This window comes from Mauremys mutica, chromosome 9 (assembly GCF_020497125.1).
Source record: "Mauremys mutica isolate MM-2020 ecotype Southern chromosome 9, ASM2049712v1, whole genome shotgun sequence".
NCBI lineage: Eukaryota > Metazoa > Chordata > Testudines > Geoemydidae > Mauremys > Mauremys mutica.
Genome location: NC_059080.1, coordinates 98,291,965 through 98,307,834, shown reverse-complemented (window position 1 = coordinate 98,307,834; position 15,870 = coordinate 98,291,965). Strand labels below are relative to the sequence as shown.

The 15,870-nt window shown below is 60.9% G+C and overlaps 1 protein-coding gene across 3 annotated transcripts; it reads left to right on the top strand.

Annotated features, from left to right (window-relative positions):
• Positions 1-1,393: 1,393 nt before the first annotated feature.
• CHRND (cholinergic receptor nicotinic delta subunit) lies at positions 1,394-13,921 on the top strand. 3 transcript variants are annotated; one of them, XM_045030896.1, is made up of 13 exons: positions 1,394-1,512; positions 2,046-2,176; positions 5,165-5,310; positions 5,822-5,866; positions 6,566-6,675; positions 7,191-7,346; positions 9,312-9,427; positions 9,805-10,005; positions 10,744-10,855; positions 11,145-11,259; positions 11,947-12,157; positions 12,750-12,868; positions 13,623-13,921. In XM_045030896.1, the coding sequence occupies exons 2-13, from the start codon at positions 2,125-2,127 to the stop codon at positions 13,803-13,805; spliced, it is 1,566 nt and encodes a 521-aa protein (XP_044886831.1). In that variant the 5' UTR covers positions 1,394-1,512; positions 2,046-2,124; the 3' UTR covers positions 13,806-13,921. The 3 variants fall into 3 exon arrangements, with proteins under 3 accessions (XP_044886831.1, XP_044886832.1, XP_044886834.1); XM_045030897.1 differs by lacking the exon at positions 1,394-1,512 and having other exon boundaries at positions 2,030-2,176; XM_045030899.1 differs by lacking the exons at positions 1,394-1,512; positions 2,046-2,176; positions 5,165-5,310 and adding an exon at positions 5,377-5,424.
• Positions 13,922-15,870: the final 1,949 nt, after the last annotated feature.

Below are 15,870 nucleotides of genomic sequence, written 5' to 3'. Positions count from 1 at the left end.
CCAGATTTAGAGAGACAGGCAGCAGCAGGCAGGTATGCTGGGAAATGCTCCTCCAGAGCAGGAAGCACAGCCTAGCTGGACTGCTGGAAAGCCAGGAGCTCTGGGGCTGGCAGCTCTGTGGGCAAGGACTGGGAGTCTGCAGGGCAATGGATCCCCGCTGGTCCTGTCTCCTGTGGGTGAAAGCCTGCCCTTGACACCCATGGGCGCTGTCCACAAAGGAGGGGGCGTGCCAAGCAGCAGGGGGCCAGGCTAGCAAGGGGTGCGGCCTGCTAGGTGTTGTTCCCACCTCCTGCCAGGGCATCACACAAGGCCCTGAGCTACATGCCACAGGGGAGCAATCCCACGCGGGCAAATGAGCGGGCAAGATGCCCCATGGTCCAAGGTGTGACGAGCGCTCTACTCACCACGGGCAGCGCCTCCGCCTGGCTGTTCCGGGGATCAGCGCTGCACGGCCAGCGCCCCTTCTTGCGGTTGCACTCCACCATGCTCCATCTGCGGCTCCTCTTCGCGTCTCTGGCCGGGGCCCAGAGCCCTGCCCCATGACAGGTCTCAGGCAGTCGTCTCCGCCAGAGCCCTAAGAGTGCCACTTCCCCAGAGGCCGCTCGGGGAACCCGGGCCTGCCTGCTACGCTGGACTCCAGTCCAGGGACCCTGGTTCGCCTTCTCTGGGCTCCTTCCTACAGCTTCCAGTTCCCCCTCTCTGGGTGTGCCAGCGCCAACACCTTTCCGGCGAGGGGGAGGGGGCAGCTGCAGACTATCGAGCCCCCCCTCCAATGCACCTCCCTTCTCCCAGGGAGGAGCTGCAGCTTGCTTCCCAGCAGCCCCTTTCTGCCTCCAGCTTCCTGGCTTTATAAGCCCGGCCGAGCTCCTCCTGCAGCTGGACTTCATCAGCCGCTTCGACCTTCGCACGCCCTGGCTCTCCTCAGGTGTCACCTCTAGGTGAATTGGCCCGATTCACCCCTCCAGGCCCTGTGTGGGGTGGATACCCCGTCGCACCAGCCCTTTCCCCTGTGGTCCTCCAGAGATCCCCTTCCAGGGCCATGTGCCATCCCAGCCCTGCCAACGCTCCCTCCCCTCCCCCCAAAACGCAGCCGCTGCAGAGTCCCCAAATTCACAGCGGGAAATTTAGCTGAATCGCACAGTTCCCCTGCATGCTGCCCCCCTCCCCCTTACTTGCTGCAGGCGGCCCTCCCCATGCCCCCCTGCCCCAGCTCCCTCCGCCTAAATGCCAGCAGCGCCCGGGGGCGGCCAAAGATGCGGCCACAGCAGTCGCTGCCAAAGAAAATGCCGCCCCCCAAATCCTAGTGCCCTAGGCGACTGCCTAGGTCACCTAAACGGTTGCACCGGCCCTGTAGGGGACGTGTGGGGGAATCTGTCCCTCGTCCACCTGCCAGCAACTGCCTCTCCCCGCAGTGGGCACAGGAGCCGCCTCCTCCGCCCGCTGAACCCTGGCTTAACCCTCGCCTCTCTGTGCCAGCCGGAGCGCGCACCGCGGCTGGCTGCCCGGGGACTGGTACAGGACTACCTGGGTTTGACAAGGCTGCCAGGGCTGCTGGAGCTTGTCCCCCCGACGGGCCCAGGCTGAGCCCCCGCAGGGTCTGGCTGGGCTGGGTTTGTTGTGGGGGCCCAGGCCTGGGGGGGGGTTCAGCCCACTGCAGGGGACACTCCCAAGGGACTGGTCAGAGGCCAGGGCTTAGACCAGACCATGTGGATCCATGACACCCTCATCTCCTACCCAGGCTCGGTCTCCCCCTACCGTGGCTGGGGGCTGCTGTTAGCCCGGTTGCCTGCCCCCCACGTGGTGGGGTGAGTCATCTGCCACAGAGCCCAGCGAGGGGACCGGACTGCAGGCAGTGGCTGGAGCAGAGCAGCCCCTTTCCCAGGGCCCAGCCTGGGGGGCCTCCCCTCCTGCCCCAGTGTCACATACCACAAGCAAACCAAGTCCCCGCCCCTGGCATGGGGGGCAGGGAAGGGATTGAGCTGTTGCTATTTTCTTCCTGTGTCCCCCTCCCTCCCCCACCTGCCGCTGTCCATCCACATTCCCAGCTCGGGCTTCCGACCGTCGCCACAAGCCTAGGAACCGGCGAGGAGCAGGGGGGCGGCCGGGCACCAGCACCCACGGAACATGGAGAGGCCGGCCCTGCGGCTCGCTCTGCTCTGGGCCGTCGCCCTGTCGGGTAAGGACGCGGGGCTGCCCTTGAGAACACACCCCACACCCTCTGCTCCCGGCAGGGAGACCTGATGCTGGGGGCACCAATCACAGGGGTCAGGGTGGGAGCTTGGTGCAGGGGGACTGACCAAGGCCAAGCCAGCCCTCCAGCTGTGGGTAGGGGCACTGAAGTGATGGTCCTGGGGTGACCCCACCCCATGGAGCCCCCCCTCCCCAGATCTTTGGCCAGGTCTCTAACCCCTGCCAGGGAGACAGCACCAGGCTGGGGAACCTGCTGCCTGTCTGTGCTGACCTGACAGTGCCCCTCCCCACACATCAGGCCCCCAGGGTATCACTGCCCCTGCCCCCCTGGAGCCCATCTCCCCTCTGCCCACGGGCAGCCGGAGGGGGACGGCTCATCCCCTGCTCCAGAGCAGAATGCTCCTGAGTGCACCCCAGCCCGGTCCCAGCGATGGGCTCACTAAACAGTCACCGTCGGGGGGGATTGGGGGGGGGGGAGAGGCAGGAATGTATGTGGAGGGGCATGTATATGTGCACGTGTGTGTGTGTATATACACGTGTGCGTGCACCCATGTGTACGGGTCAATACTCTGCTGGGAAGATCCCGTCCAGCTTCCCAGCCTGGCCTGAGGAGCCGGTACCCAGCCAGCAAGTGCCTAAATCCCCTGGGGCCCAGCAAGCACACGGCCCTGGCGGTGGAGTGGTTAGTTATTCCCACAGCAGTGAGTCTCAGCACTGGAGCCCAGCTGCTCCCAGAAGGTGGGCCACGGCCCTGTACTGGGCTCCCAGCAGCCCAGTAAGGCCCTCACATGTGGGCAGCGCCCATGTGCCCCTCTCACCCCTGCTGAGCCATTCCCTCTGCCCTCCAGGCCTCTCTGCTGCAGCCTGGTCCATCTGGGGCAGGGCCTCTCCTGAGGTGGAAGGGTGGGGTGGCTGGGAAGTACATGCCGCAGGTGGACGGTGTAACGCTACTGGCTTTGGTGGGACACTTCTGAGAGTATCAGTTCAGGACACATTGCTTAGAGCAGGGTAGTTACAGACTCAGGCTGGGGGTTTTCCTCCCTTAAGGCATCACCAAACCAGCCAAACAGAGAGGACTTTGGTCTCACCCCACTGGCTAACCACAAGTCACACAAGCAATTCCCTTAGACACTCCAGTCTCCCAGCATCACCACCAGTCCCACTCGTCCTGGGGATGAATGGTTATGAAAACCAACACCCCAATAAAAGAAAAAGGTTCTCTCGATCCCAAAGGACCAAGCCCCAGACCCAGGTCAATATACACACCAGATCTTACCCACAAATCACACTGTTGCCAATCCTTTAGAATCTAAAATCTAAAGGTTTATTCATAAAAGGAAAAAGGTAGAGATGAGAGCTAGAATTGGTTAAATGGAATCAATTACATACAGTGATGGCAAAGTTCTTGGTTCAGGCTTGTAGCAGTGATGGAATAAACTGCAGGCTCCAATCAAGTCTCTGGAACATCCCCAGCTGGGATGGGTCACTCAGTCCTTTGTTCAGAGCTTCAGTTTGTAGCAAGGTTCCTCCAGAGGTCACAAAATGGAGGGGTTTTCAGGGCCTTTTATAGTCTCTGCCCCTGGAAGGACCCCTTTTGTTCTTACTGTGGAAAAAAAAAATCACAGCAGCAAGATGGAGTCTGGAGTCACATGGGCAAGTCACATGTCCATGCATGACTCAGTTTTCAGGCCGATGCCATTGTTTACATGTTAGTTTGAACGAAAGCTCAGATGTGGATTGGTGTCTCCTAAAGTCCATTGTCAGTTAAGTGTTTCTTGATAGGCCAATTCTCAGTAAATGCCCATTCTTAAGAAATTGACCAAATGCTTCACTGAGGCTACTTAGAATCAAAACACATTGAGATACAAGTACAACCAGGGTTGTGAGTTCAATCCTTGAGGGGGCCATTTGGGGAACTGAGGTAAAAATCTGGGGATTGGTCCTGCTTTGAGCAGGGGGTTGGACTAGATGATCTCCTGAGGTCCCTTCCAACCCTAATATTCAATGATACATAGCTGAAGTTATGAATATTAGCTATGAAGATGATACACACAGATAACATGATCATAACCAGCAAATCACACCTTTTCATAAACACCTCACACAACCACCTTTGTACAATATTTGCTGCAAATATATAACAACGGTTGCAACAATTATCTATATGGTAGCAGTTTATGTCAATCACATCACAGAGGGGTCTCAGCATAGGGCAAGGGCCAGGCACTCCAGCCCCATCACTGCCGCAAGGGGTCACCTCTGCTCTTTCCCGCCTGCTCGGACTCAGTCCCCAGGCGATGCTCTGGGACTGCTCCCCACAAAGCCAGGCAGGACTTTGGGGATCCTCCTCTCCCTTGGAGCAGACCATCTTCAGGGCAAGAAGCTCACATGGCTTCACCTCCTGGGTCTCTCCTTGGAGCATTCAGCATGTGCCCCTCCATACACTTCCCACAGCGAGTCCACCCAGCCGGGGTCCTGGGGAAGCCAGGGGGTCCTACACCCCCACTTTGCAGTCAGACGTGACTCTCAGCCAGCCAGTAAAACAGAGGTTTATTCGATGACAGGAACACAGTCCCAAACAGGTCTTGCCAGTACAGACAACAGGACCCCCCTTAGTTAGGTCCATCTGGGGCCCCAGGGAGGCCACCGCCCCGCTGGGAGGCCCGAGCCTCCTTGGGGCTCCCCTCCATTTCCCAGCCAGCTTCCAAAAACTCCCAAACCCCCGCCAGCCCCTCCTCTCTGGGCTTGGTCTCTTTCACGGGCCAGGAGGTCACCGGATCTCTGTCTCCAACACCTTTAGCATCCCCTTGCAGGGGGGAAGGGCCTGCCCATTAGTTGACAGGCGACAGAGGGTCGGACAGAGCTGAAGCCCCCCCACAGTATTCAGAGGGAACATTAAAACCAGTCCCACTTCGTCACCCCCCGTCCCCGGGAATCATGGGCTCAGCCCTGTGCTTGCACCCCTGTCCCGCAGGCAGCCTGGCCGTGAACCAGGAGGAGCGGCTCATGAACTACCTCTTTGTGGAGAAGGGCTACAACAAGGAGCTGCGGCCCGTCACCAACAAAGACGAGAGCGTCAACGTGGACCTGGGCCTGACACTCTCCAACCTCGTCTCTCTGGTGAGCTTGGCAAGCACCTCGGGGGGTGTGGGGGGGGGGGGCTTCCGCCGTGCGGCTCACTGGATCCCGGGCCTGCCCCAGCCGGTGGAGATCCGTTGAGCCCCTCCAGCTCGGGTGCGTTCTCAGCCCTGTGGGTCATTGGTCGGGAGGGGCTGATTGCGCCCGCATGGCTGCTCTGGAGCTAGTTTGGGGAAGAACACAGCAGATGTCCAGCAGGGCTGAAATTCACCAGGGCTTTCCGGCCCCCCAGGAGCTCAGCATGGCCTCTCTTTAAAGCCGGAGCCTCGTCCCGGCCCTCACCCTGCCTCGGAGAGAGACCCAAGCCACTTACTGAGCGCCTGGCCCAGCCCCTCAGCTCAGCAGGAGTTAGCCTGGGTTCAGATCTCAAGGCTCCTTGGGTTTGTGTGGACACCACAAACACGCCTTTCCCCAGTGATTGTTGACTCTGCTGCTGCCAAGCAGTGGGGCCGGGGCCCACTGTGCATCTCATTTCTGCTTGGTGTCCTTCCAGAAAGAGGCCGACGAGACCCTCACCACCAACGTGTGGATTGATCATGTAAGTCGGCCCCCTGTTGGGTTCTGAGTCCCCGGGGCCCAGCCATGTGGGGAGGGATTTCTCTGGGTGGGCACCCAGTGCCGAAAGCCAGCCCACCGCCCAGTGCGTGTCACGTGATGCCTCCTCTTGCCATGCCCCCGGGCGCCAAGACATGGCATTGCGGCACCCTGCCTCAGTTTCCCTTTTAGGAACTCTGGTCAGTTCCCACTGTGGAGGTGATGGCCCTCCAGCCATGCCACATTAGTGAGTTCCACCCCTTCCAGGGGATCCCAGTCCAGCTGGGAGTTGCCCCTCGCCCATCTCCTCTGTGCCGGCAGAACTTCGAACAGCGCTCTTCCTTCCCAGGGGAGCAGGCCCCAGGGCTGCTCTCTGGACCCCTCGAGGGAGCTCAGACTACAAGCAAAACAAAACCATCCCTCCAGCCCCCATCCCATCACAGGGAGAACCGGCCTCCAGGGACACCCAACGGGACCTTGGGGCTGAGGGCACCTTCTCCACGGCAATGCCACTGCCCGTGCCCATGTCCGGTGCTGCTGCTCCCTGCCGGGCCGTTGGAGGGCAGCTGGGCCAGGCTCCGTTCCTTGGCCTCTCCGCAGAGCCTGGCAGCCTGGGGAGGGAAGATTCAGAGCACGCTGGGGTGTGGGAGGGGGTCCCAGCCGCTGGGTGGAGGCTCCGTCCTGGACGCATGCTTTCCCGCAGAGCTGGACAGATTACAGGCTGCAGTGGAACAAGTCAGAGTTCGGTGGCCTGGGGATCCTTCGCCTGCCCCCGGACATGCTGTGGCTGCCTGAGATAGTCTTGGAGAACAAGTGAGTCCTGGCCTGGCTGTTCTCAGAGGACCCAGCCCATGGCACCGTCTTCGGGCCCTTGGCAAGATCGTCACAGACCCACGGCTGGCAGAGCGAGGGCTTGGAGTGGGGGTCCCTCGCCCTGCGCCCGCCCACGAGGTAGCTCTGAGCCATGGGGGCTGTGCCCAGCCCAGATCTGGGGTGGTTCCAAGTGGGTCAGGGAATCTGTCAGCGGGTGCCCAGCACCCAGATCCAAGTGCCCTGGTACTCAAATTCCTGCCCCAAGCAAGTGCCATCACCCTAGGGACAGCCGTGTCCATGCTGGGTGCCCAGAATTCTGATCACAGATCCCACCCCACAGGGGTGAAAGGCCCCCCCTTGGGCTTTCCCGCACACTGGTCCCAGGTGCCAGAGCCCCACCCCCCCGCCGTGACTCCTAGGGACACAGGGTTTTCTGTGCTAGCCTGGAGACCGTCAGGGCTCCCCCAGCCATGCTCAGCTCCCCGTCAGCCCCACTCATGTCTCTGTTTGCGCAGCAACGACGGCTTCTTCCAGATCGCTTACTACTGCAACGTGCTGGTGTACAACTCCGGCTTCGTATACTGGCTGCCGCCCGCCATCTTCCACAGCGCCTGCCCCATCAACGTCAACTTCTTCCCCTTCGACTGGCAGAACTGCAGCCTTAAGTTCAGGTGAGGGGCTCACCCCGCCAGCTGGAAGCCCAGCCCAGCGCCCACCACCAGGCCATGCCCAAAGAGCCAGAGCCCTCTGAAGTCAAGGGAAAGATGCCCACTAAAGTCACCCTGGCACTGTATCCTGGGCCGGATTTACCGCCCATGGGGCAGCTTCCTGTTGGTCTCCAGGGGTTTTGGATCAGCTGGGACAATGCTGCCCAGGGGAGCCAGCTGAGGTCACTCAATTAGGGTGAACTGCAAACACAACAGCATAGGGAAGTGAGACTCACCAGCACAGCACCTCCTGCTGGTCGTCCTGGGAATTAGCTCTTCACCACCAGATGGAGCACCCTCTGCAGGCCTGTGTCGTGCCTGCTGCTGGCCCCCAGCACCCCTTATCTCAGCAGGACCCACTTACTTTGGGTCTCCCCTCCCAGGGGAACCCCCAACCCTCTATCCCCAACTTGCCTCAGTGGCTACTGCCAGTCCTCATCTAGCCCCCGCTCCCTGGGGCAGACTGCAGTCTGTAAACCACTGTAAACCTGGCAAGGGGGGTTGGACCAGCTGCCTCTGCCTAACCCCAGGCTACACCTCTGCAGCCCCAGTACCTTTGTAGGCCTTGCACAAGGCCTGCAGCCTGGGGAGTGACCAGGCTGGAGCTCCCCAGCTCCTCTTGTCTGTCCCCGATCCCAGGCAGCCAGATCCCCCTGTCTCTACAGCTAGAGAGAGACTGACTCAGCCCCTGGCTCACAGCCCTTTTATAGGGCCAGCTGTGGCCTGATTGGGGTGTGGCCCCAGCTGTGGTTGCTTCCCCAATCAGCCTGGCCTTTCACGGCAGCGGGGTTGCTACAGGCAGACAAACCCCAAAAGCGGGTGGATATCCCAATACTGAGATTGACCAAGCCAGCCCACAACAGCTCCTGTATTACCGCACTGGTTACTCCGAAGTCCAAACAACGCAGTTCCCTTAGAGTGCCCAGCCTCAGGCCTCCGTCCAGACACACGTCAGATATGATGATGATGACTGAAAATCTTATCTCATCATAGAAAAGAAAAGGTTCTTCTGATTCCAAAGGACCAGCCACACACCCAGGTCAATACAAAGCTTAGATCTAATCCCAAATACACGCTTAGAGCCAATCCTTTTAACTAAACTAAAATGTATTAAAAAAGAAAAGCGAGAGAGGGTTGGTTAAAAGATCAATATACAGACAGACTTGAATTCCATGCTTGAGGTTCAGATACACAGAAATAGTCCATAGGTTATCTTCCAATGTCCATATTCAGGGTGACTTCAGTCCATGACTGGGGATCTCAATCCTTATGGCTTAAGGTTTCCCCCTCTTGAAACCCAAAGCAGATTTGAGATGAAGCAGGATCGTGTCCCAGGGTTTTATACATTTCCAGCAGCCTTTTGGCCTGAGAAAACAATAGGCTTAATTTTCCTTCTCTTAAACGTCCTGGCAATTAGCACAGGGTAATTTATCCATTGAACAGTTCAGATACAGGTTACCACAACCTTCAGAGAGACATGTAGCCAATAATACTATTTCACTCAAGTGTCTTCCTAAATCTTAATACTCCTTTTTTGATCTTTGAATCAAAGCCATAGTAATAGAGGAGACTTGTTTGCTTACATCACAAGTCCTGAGCAAACAGCTCCCCTTCCATCTCCAGCAATGCCGGCTGCATTTCAAAGCTCTAGTCATTTACAGATCTTCCTAACTAGTCTTTAAAGTTCGGCCCTGGGTCAGGTCATTAACTCTTTCTGGCCCTGTCACCTTTCAATGAGATATTACATTACACTCATAAGGTCACATCAGCTTCCCCATGACAACCAGGGCAGCCATTGAGCGCCAGGCCTTGGCAGGGCTGCGCCGCCCATGGGGAGTCCCCGTCCTCGCTGGCAGCATGAGACACAGGGTGGTATGGTGGAACGAGGGGGAGACAAGCTGCCCCTCACCCGTCTCTTGTCGGGCCCAGCTCCCTCCGCTACAACGCTAAGGAGATCACCATGAACCTGAAGCAGGAGCCTGACCCAGAACTCAACAAATCCTACCTGGTGGAATGGATCACCCTCGACCTGGAGGCCTTCACGGGTAAAGCACGTCCCCACCTCCCCCCGCTGGGCAGAGTCAGGGGCTGGCATGGCGGGGGCCGGTGACCTGGGCAGTTTGCCCGGGGCAGGGCAGTGCCCGGGAGGAGGCGGTTTGTCCTGAGGCTGTCTCCTCATGGGAGGACACGAGGGGGCTCCAGGGGCAGAGAGGTCTCCCCAGGGTGGGGAGGGGCTAGGCTGGGCCCACGGACGTCCCTCTGGTGGGGTACAGCGTGGGCCACCGGGGCACTGCGATACCGGGACCAAAAGGCACGGCAGGGCCAGTCCCATGTCCCAGGGCGCCATGTGGGGATGTCGCGGGTGTGAGGGCTGGCAGGGCCCCAGCAATACACCTCCTGCCTGCCCACCCCGCTCCCGCAGAGAACGGTGAGTGGGAGATCATCCACAAACCGGCCCGCAAGAACATCGACAGGAGCGTCTCGCCCGAGAGCAGCAAGTACCAGGACATCACCTTCTACCTCATCATCCAGCGGAAGCCGCTCTTCTACATCATCAACATCGTCCTGCCCTGCATCCTCATCGCCTTCATGGCCATCTTCGTCTTCTACCTGCCAGCCGAAAGTGAGTGCGGGGTCCCCCGTCCCACCCCCCGGGGAGTACGGGGTCCTCACCCCTCAGGTAGTACATGACTCCCGCATCCCACCCCCAGGGAGGATAAGGTTCATCGCCCAGGGAGTGCAGGGCTCCTCCATCCCACCCCAGGGAGGATAGGGTGGGATGGAGGAGTCCCATTGAGTACAGGGACCTCCATCCCACCCCCAGTGAGACTCCCACCCCAAGAGAGTACAGGGTCCCCCATCTCACCCCCCGTGAGTACAGGGTCCCCCCCAGTGAGTATGGGGACCACCCCGTCCCACCCCCAGTGAGTGCAGGGCCCCCACCCCAAGGGAGTACAGGGTCCCCCATCCCACCCCCACTGAGTGCAGGATCCTGACCCCCGCACAGTGAATACTGGGTCTTCCCCAACCATGAGTACCCAGACGGTCAGGGAGAGCTCTCCATCCCCCCCTGCCCCCACCCCCGATACTGAAAGCAAGGATTTGGCGAGGGCGAGCCCCCGCCCCGCCCCACCTGTGCTGGGTCACCTGCCCCCCTTTGTGTCTCCAGGCTCAGGTTCCTCCCCATGGAGCTGCTGTTCCTTGGCCAAAGCTCCCCCAGGAGGTGGCTGGAAATGCCCAGGGTATCATGGGGTTCGTGAGCTGGGGGAGGTTCCTGGGGGGGCTCCGTCTCCTTGCATCCCCTCTTTCCCTAGGGGTCTTCCCAGAAGGGGTGTTACTCTGAGCTCTGTCTATTCTCCAGGTGGGGAGAAGATGACTCTGGCTATCTCCGTCCTGCTGGCCCAGTCTGTCTTCCTGCTGCTGATCTCCCAGCGCCTGCCAGCCACCTCCCTTGCCATCCCCCTCATTGGCAAGTGAGTCTCCATGGGTCACCCCACGTGCCCCTTGGCCCACCCTGCTTGCTGGGGATGCTGGGAGGGGGACGCTGGGTGTCCTGTGGCTGGTAGGGGTGGCTGGTCCCTGCTGGGAAGGTCTCGGAGTGTTTCCCCCACCCAGCAGACACACTCATGATGAAGGAGACCCTTTGCATGGCTGGTCCATGGTGCTCCTACAGAGCCCTCCTCTGGCAGGGGGCCCGGGCCCTGCTGTGCCCCGGAGGGAAGCCAGGCTGCCCCCACTGGGAGCCGGTCTCTGCCCCTGCAGGTACCTGCTCTTCATCATGCTGCTGGTGACCGCGGTGGTGGGGACCTGCGTGATCGTGCTGAACATCCACTTCCGGACGCCCAGCACCCACGTCATGTCCAGCTGGATCAAAGAGGTGAGCGGGGGAGCTGGGCACAGGGGCCGCTGGCTGGGCTCCGTGCCTGGCAGGGAGGATGCCCGGCTACCTCCGTCAGCCCATCACCGTATCTCCATGGCCCTATGCCTTGGGGTGACTGGCTGCTCCCTTGGCTCGTGCTGGGGCCCCTGGAGCCCAACCACGATCTCTGGCTGCAGCTCCAGAATCCGCTGGCACAATCCCGTCCTGGGAGCGAGGGGCATGGAAAAGGCCTGGTCACCGCAGGAACAGGGCACCAAAGCAAGCAGCCAGCCCCACTGGCACTGCGCAGCCCAAGCGCCTGAAGGTTCGGGAATCACGTCACCGGGCATCCTCCCGTTCAGGCCTGGCAATGCCCACAGCCACTGAGTAATGCTGCCACCCAGTGGCATGACAGTTCCCATGCACCTCTAGTACAACGGCCAGCGCCAGCCCCTTCCCTCCAGGCGTCACCCTGGCCCCCCTAGGCCTGGCACAGGGGCACCCCACCTGGCTCCCAGCCCAGCTAGGGGAGACAGGCCAGCCCAGTTCCTGCAGGCTCGGCCGAGGGGAGAGCGGCTGCTAGGGGCGCCCCCCCCAAAGCCCGGGCTGCGGTAACGCACCTGCAGGAGGGTGGGGAGCGTCCAGCCGGCTCTGAGCCCCTGCTGCCCCTACACGCACCCAGCACCGGCCTCTCCCCCTCCCCAGCTCTTCCTGGAGACGCTGCCGCGTCTGCTGCACATGTCCAGGCCGGCGGAGAGCGAGCCAGACCCCCGCGCCGGGCTGCTGATCCGGCGCAGCAGCTCCGTGGGCTACATGGCCAAGGCGGAGGAGTACTTCGCCGTCAAGTCCCGCAGCGAGCTCATGTTCGAGAAGCAGTCGGAGCGGCACGGGCTGGCCAGCCGTGTCACCCCCTCCCGTGAGCGCCCCGCGGCCGGGGATGGGGCGGGCGCCACGGGGCTCTCCCAGCGGGCGCGCTGGCTCCTCTAGTGCCCGGGGAAAGGCGGGTCCCGGCAGGGCGAGGCCACAAGAGAACTGGGACGTACAGCCCAGGGCAGCAGGCACCCAAAGAGGACAGAAGGGAGGGCTCCACACGTCCCAGGCTGGGACCCCAGCCCACGCCCCCCACCCCACCAAGGGCAAGACCCTGCCCACTCCCTGAGCCGCAGAACAGGACCCAGCTGCCCCTCCCTGAGCCCCACACCCTGGAATGGGATCCACTCCCACCCCCTCAGCTGAGCCCTGTGTGGGACCCCAGCTGCCCCAAACCCGATGCCCAAGGACGGGAACCTGGCTCTCCCTCCCCCGAGCCCTGGGACGGGACCTCGGCCCCACCGAGCCCGCGCCCCAGGATGGGTCCCCGACCCTCCCTCATGCCAGGACCCTGGGCCTGCTCCCTGAGCCCCATCCCCCGAGCCCTGTGTCCCAGGTCAGGTCCCTGGCCCCACACATGAAGCCAGCAAACTGACGCCACCCCTCACAGCGTCTCCTTCCCCTCCTGCCCCTGGCAGGGCCCAAGCCCCTGGGCATGGCCGATGCGCAGGAGCTGCTGTACAGTGAGGTGAAGCCGGCCATTGACGGCGCCAACTTCATCATCAAGCACACGCGGGACAAGAACGACTACAACGAGGTGGGTGTGCCCGGGCGGGCAGCAGCCCAGAGCCGCCAGGAGGGGCTGGGGCAGAGCCCAGCCCCACAGCCCCGGGGTGCCTCGGGGGGACGGGGCTGCCTCACTGGCCAGTCTTAGCAACGCCCTCCCAGTTAGAGACCCACGCAGCAAGATGGAGGTGCCTGCTGGGGGCCAGAACACCCCCAGGCCCCACAGTGGGTTATAACTGGCCCCTTGCTGGCAACCTCAGCCGGGCACAGGAGACCGAGTGGGGCAGGAAGCCTGAACTCCCGTCCCTTCAGGCTGGGGCGAGTTCTGTTGGTGGGTGCTGGGGGAGCGGAGTGCTAGGGGGAGCAGGGTGCTGGGGGAGTGGGGTGCACCAGGGAGTGTCGTGGTGGGGGAGCGGGGTGCCAGGGGAGCGATGCACTGGGGGTGCAGGGTGCCACAGGGAGTGTCGTGGTGGGGAAGTGGGGCGCTGGGGGAGCGGGGTGCCAGGGGAGCGATGCACTGGGGGGTGCAGGGTGCCACAGGGAGTGTCGTGGTGGGGGAGCGGGGCGCTGGGGGGAGCGGGGTGCCGGGGGAGACTAGGCTGTCTCTGCTGTGTGAATAGGGGGCTCCTGGCCATGACATGTTCACCTTCCCCAGACTCACCTCAGTTAACAATTTCTGCCCCCTTCATGTGCTCTGCCCCACCCCTGTCTGTTTCTCCCCGGCCCTGTGTCCCATCCCCGCTCCCCCCCCCCCGGTGGCCTGTGTGGGGGTCCCCGGGCCCCAGGAGAAGGATAACTGGAACCGCGTTGCCCGGACGGTCGACCGCCTCTGCCTCTTCCTGGTGACCCCAGTGATGATCCTCGGGACCCTGGGGATCTTCCTGACGGGAATCTACAACGAACCCCCTGAGCTGCCCTTCGCCGGGGACCCCTTCGACTACAGCATGGAGCACAGGCACTTTGTGTAGGGGCCACGGCTCCCAGCCCCGTGGCGCTGCACCACTGCCCAGCCGTCTGCCCGCGGGGTGCCAGGCCCGTCCCCAGTGCTTCGGCGTGTCAGTGACCTCGGCTGTTCTTGTCTCATTCCTGGTGCTCAAATAAACTCCACGGTTCTCAGCCAGCGGCTGCAGGGAGTGCGTGGCGGGGAGTCGCCGTCCCAAGCCCGGGCCAGTCTCCCCTCCTCACCCCTTCCCTTCCACTGGCCCCCACCCCAGCCAGCCTCCCCTCTCCACCCTTCCCCTCCCACTGGCCAGCACCCCACGCTAGGCCCTGTCGCCCCATCTCCCCTCCCACTGGCCAGCATCACACACTGGGCCCTGTATCCCCATCTCCCCTCCCACTGGCCAGCACCCCGCGCTAGGCCCTGTCGCCCCATCGCCCCTCCCCTCCCACTGGGCGGTGGATAATATCTGTGTAACCTCCCCAGCTCCCCGGAAACGGTCCCATCCCCCCCCACCGGCGTCTTTCCCCCAGGGCACGCCAGACCTTGGTGCTCACCCAGCCTCCCTTCGCTGCACTTAGCGGCCCGGGGACAAGGGGAGTCCACGGGAAGGGGGGGTGTTTCGTTATCACAGCAGTGACCCCAACGGGGCAGGCGTGTGCTGGGCACGGCTGCCCCGAGCTGCCCTGTGAGGAGACGGCGCGGGTGGAAGGTGCCATGCGGACAGTGCTGGAGCCTGAGATCTCCCCAGGGAGCAGGGCCAGCTCCCCACAGCAGCCCCTGCCAACCTGCCCCGCCTCTGTGGCCCGTTCAGTCCATGGTCTCCCTGCTGACACTGCCCAGGTGGGGGGCAGTTAGCGCTGATTGGCACTCGCCTGCCAGGCATGGGGCTGAGACCCACAAACTCATTCCACACAGAGGCCACCCAGCCGCCCTGGGGTAGGTAGGGAGAATGATGGACGCCACTGTGACGATGCGGTTCTGGCGGGACCCAACTGAGGTGCCAATTCAGGACAAATCGCTTAAACAGGGCAGTCACAGCCCCAGGCTGGGGTTTTTCCACCTCTAAGGCAAACCAAACCAGCCAGACAAAGAGGACTTTGGTTTTACCCCACTGGCTAACCACAAGTCACACAAGCAATTTCCTTAGACACTCCAGTCTCCCAGTATCACCACCAGTGCCACTCGTCCTGGGGAGGAATGGTTATGAAAACCAACACCCCAATAAAAGAAAAAGGTTCTCTCGATCCCAAAGAATCAAGCCCTAGACCCAGGTCAATCTACCCATCAGATCTCACCCACAAATCACGCTGTTGCCAATCCTTTAGAATCTAAAGGTTTATTCATAAAGGGAAAAAGGTAGAGATGAAAGCTAGAATTGGTTAAATGGAATCAATTACATACAGTGATGGCAAAGTTCTTGGTTCAGGCTTGTAGCAGTGATGGAATAAACTGCAGGTTCAAATCAAGTCTCTGGAACATCCCCAGCTGGGATGGGTCATTCAGTTCTTTGTTCAGAGCTTCAGGTTGTAGCAAAGTCCCTCCAGAGGTAAGAAGCAGGACTGAAGACAAGATGGAGATGAGGCATCAGCCTTATATAGGCTTTTCCAGGTGTAAGAACCTCTTTGTCCTTATTGTGGAAAATTACAGCAAAATGGAGTCTGGAGTCACATGGGCCAGTCCCTGCATACTTTGCTGAGTCACAAGGCGTATCTGCCTTCTCTCAATGGGTCAGTTGAATAGCTGATGGTCCTTAATGGGCCATCAAGCAGGCTAGGCAGAGCTAACATCAACTTGTCTAGGATGTTTCAGCATAAGTTTAAAATACAGACAGTACAGAGCCAATACTCATAACTTCAACTACAAGATGATACACACACACAGACAGCAGAATCCTAACCAGCAACCCATAACCTGGTCTAATTCACCTTATATGACCCCCTTTTACATAAGATTTGGTGCCACTACAGGACCTTGGTTGCAACCATGTTCTATATGGTCCCAGATTATAACGTCACAGCCCCCCTCCCCGAGCAGCGCCCAGCCTCTCACAGCCCCTGCACCGTCCTCCCAAGGCCCCCAAGCAGAGCCCC